The sequence below is a fragment of the Plectropomus leopardus genome, unplaced genomic scaffold (assembly GCF_008729295.1).
Source record: "Plectropomus leopardus isolate mb unplaced genomic scaffold, YSFRI_Pleo_2.0 unplaced_scaffold391, whole genome shotgun sequence".
Classification (NCBI taxonomy): Eukaryota; Metazoa; Chordata; class Actinopteri; order Perciformes; family Serranidae; genus Plectropomus; species Plectropomus leopardus.
Window position 1 is genome coordinate 1 of NW_024642794.1, and position 2,890 is coordinate 2,890.

A 2,890-nucleotide genomic window follows, 5' to 3' on the forward strand; every position below is an offset into this window, starting at 1 on the left:
GTGTGTGTGTGTGTGTGTGTGTGTGTGTGTGTGTGTGTGTGTAAGGAGCTGCTGTTGAAGGATGAGGAGTGTGAGAGGTTGTCTAAAGTCAGAGACCAGCTCGGCCAGGAGCTGGAGGAGCTCACCGCCAGTCTCTTCCAGGTCGGTCCACCTCTCCTCCCTCTGTCCCTCTGTCCCTCTGTCCCTCTGTCCGTCTCCTCTGCTTCCTGCTTGTTGTTTTCCTGTTCAGACAGACGACATGAGAGTGATTCCTGCAGGATTTGCTGCTGTGTTTTTTGGCAGCAGAGATGTGAAACGGAGGCGTTTTGAGGTCGTTTTAAATGTTAAAACTACGTCTGATTCTACACATGATGTTTCTTCAGTCTGAAAATGGCAATTTTTAAAAACATAAAGCACCGAGGAGGGACTTGGTTCTTAGTTTTGGCTCAGGTGAGGCACAAACAAGATGAAAAGGTCGTATTTTCTGTGTATTTTAAGTCAAAAAGCCCCCCCCCCCCCCCCCCTCCTGCTCCTCCTGCTCCTCCTGCTCCTCCTGCTCCTCCTGCTCCTCCTCCTCCTCCTCCTCCTGCTCCTCTTTTTCCTCTCTGAAGGTGCCGGGTCTCTCCTCTGTGTGTGTGTTTTCTGCTCCTTTAACACGCAGTCAGCTTTTAGAGATGCTGCCCCACCATCACAAAAAAAACCAAATATTCCCAATATTCATATCCTGTGTGTGTGTGTGTGTGTGTGTGTGTGTGTGTGTGTGTGTGTGTGTGTGTGGTTCCCAGGAGGCCCATAAGATGGTGAGAGAGGCAAACATCAAACAGGCGAACGCTGAGAAGCAGCTGAAAGAAGCTCTCGGGAAGGTGACGACGCAAACAACACAAACACGTTTCAGCTGCACTTTTATTTTTTCAGATTTTCGGTTTGTGCACCAAAATCCTAATTTGTAAATCGGTTATCTTATAGAAGTGGAGTAAAAAGCACAATATTTCCCACTTAAGTGTTGTGGAGTAGAAGTGGAAAGTGGCATGAGTACTCCAGTAATGTAAAAGTACCTCAGATTTGTAAAGTACTTCTATAAATGTACTTAATTACATTCACCTCTGGAAGTAACTAAAATTATAATTAGTGGGATCAATGCTCCAAGTATGGAAGTATTTCTTTAGACAAAAAAAAAACCTTTTTTTAACAGAAAAAATAAATTTCTTTTAAGATTTCTTTTCTTTAAATACTGCCAAAATAAATAAATTAAGAAAAATGCCCCTAATTAAATTAAATTTAAAAAGCCTACCAGACCCACAGACCATGTTTTCTTTAAAACTTGGCAGAAAAATCCATTTAAAACGCAGCCAGTTAGAGGTGCACGTCGCTCCCCCACCGCCAAAATGAAACATAGATCAGCCTCCAGTGCAGAAAAAATCGTGTCATACCTCCCCATTTCTGCAGCACTCCCCGGCCCTCTCATAAATAACCAACAGTCCCCAAAGAAGTTTTACATGGTGAGAAATGAATATAAAGCTTGAGCTCAGTTTGTGAGGTTTTAGTCCCGTTCACAGGCCCGGCGTTAAAATGATCACACTTAAAGATCCCACAATCCTCCAAAAAGAACTGAAACATTTTCAGGAGCTGAGATATAGAAAAAACACCAGCCTCTGACGATATCACGTTTTTATTTAACCCTTTCTAACAGCAGTTAGAAAAGCGTCTCTGTGGCTCCTTCACAATAAAAGCCAGACTGTTGTTTCAGACACTTTTAATGTGAAGCAGCAGCTGATTATCTAAAACATTTTTCTCCTCCTCTTCAGATTGACGTCCTCCAGGCGGAGGTCCAGGCCCTGAAGACGCTGGTCCTGTCCTCGCCCACGTCCCCGCTGGGCGAGCTCCCCCCTGCAGGAGGAGGCGTGAAGACCCCCTTCAGGAAGGGCCACAGCAGGAACAAGAGCACCTCCTCCGCCATCCTGGGGACGCAGCCCGACCCGTCCGCCACACAGCCCATCGTCCGGGAGTGCAGAGAGGTGGGACGGCTCTCCGGACGCCGACAGGTTAATGTCCCGCTCTGCTGTTTGATGGTAACGTGTGCTGTTGGACACGCAGGTGGACAGTCAGCTGTTCAGTGACTTCAAGGCCTGGAAGGAGGAGCCGACGCTCGACCGCAGCTGCTGCTTCCTGGAGAGAGTTTACCGAGAGGACATCTATCCCTGTCTCACCTTCAGCAAGAGCGAGGTACACACACCCCTCCGTCCCCTCCCACAGGGCCTGTACGGTCATTGAAAACCTGGAAAACTCATGGAATTTGCACATAGCATCTTCCAGGCCTGGAAAAGTATTGAAAAACTAAATATACCCTGAAAGTTCTGGAAAAGTCATGTCAAATTTTCCAAGCCTGGAAAAGTTTTGGAAAACTCCTGGAATTTTGTTTTTCAAACCTGTACAACAACACATGATGTGTTCAAGGACTGTCAGAATTTGAAAGTCCAATAAAAGTTTCTGAGTTAAAGAAAACATACGTTACATGTTTTCTTTAAAGATCACTGAATATAAAAAAAAATAATCACAAAGATTTTAAAGGGAAAAAAATCACCACATTTTTTTTAAAGAAAAAACAAATCACCAAAATTTGAAAAAAGACAATAATCTTTGAAGAAGAAAAAAATCTACATAATTTCTGTCATTAATAATTTCCAAAAGATTTGAAAGAAAAACAAATAATTATCTTTATCTTAAAAAGAAAAATAAATTACCAAAAAGATTTTAAAAACTGAAGAAAAAGAAATGGCTCAATTTAAAAAAAATAAAAAAAAAAGTCAAAAGTTGACAGTAAAATAAATCCAAAATTCAGCTGTTTAAAGTTGTGTTCCTCCCCAGAGTTTTAAAATTATTTGACATGCCTCCCCCTTTTTGTATCACCCCT

General features: G+C 42.9%; 1 protein-coding gene across 1 annotated transcript; it reads left to right on the forward strand.

Moving 5' to 3' along the window:
- Window positions 1-46: 46 nt before the first annotated feature.
- LOC121938977 (rab-3A-interacting protein-like) lies at window positions 47-2,343 on the forward strand. Its single transcript, XM_042482131.1, has 4 exons — window positions 47-141; window positions 765-842; window positions 1,785-1,994; window positions 2,074-2,343. The coding sequence occupies exons 2-4, from the start codon at window positions 777-779 to the stop codon at window positions 2,248-2,250; spliced, it is 453 nt and encodes a 150-aa protein (XP_042338065.1). The 5' UTR covers window positions 47-141; window positions 765-776; the 3' UTR covers window positions 2,251-2,343.
- The last annotated feature ends 547 nt before the right edge of the window (window positions 2,344-2,890 follow it).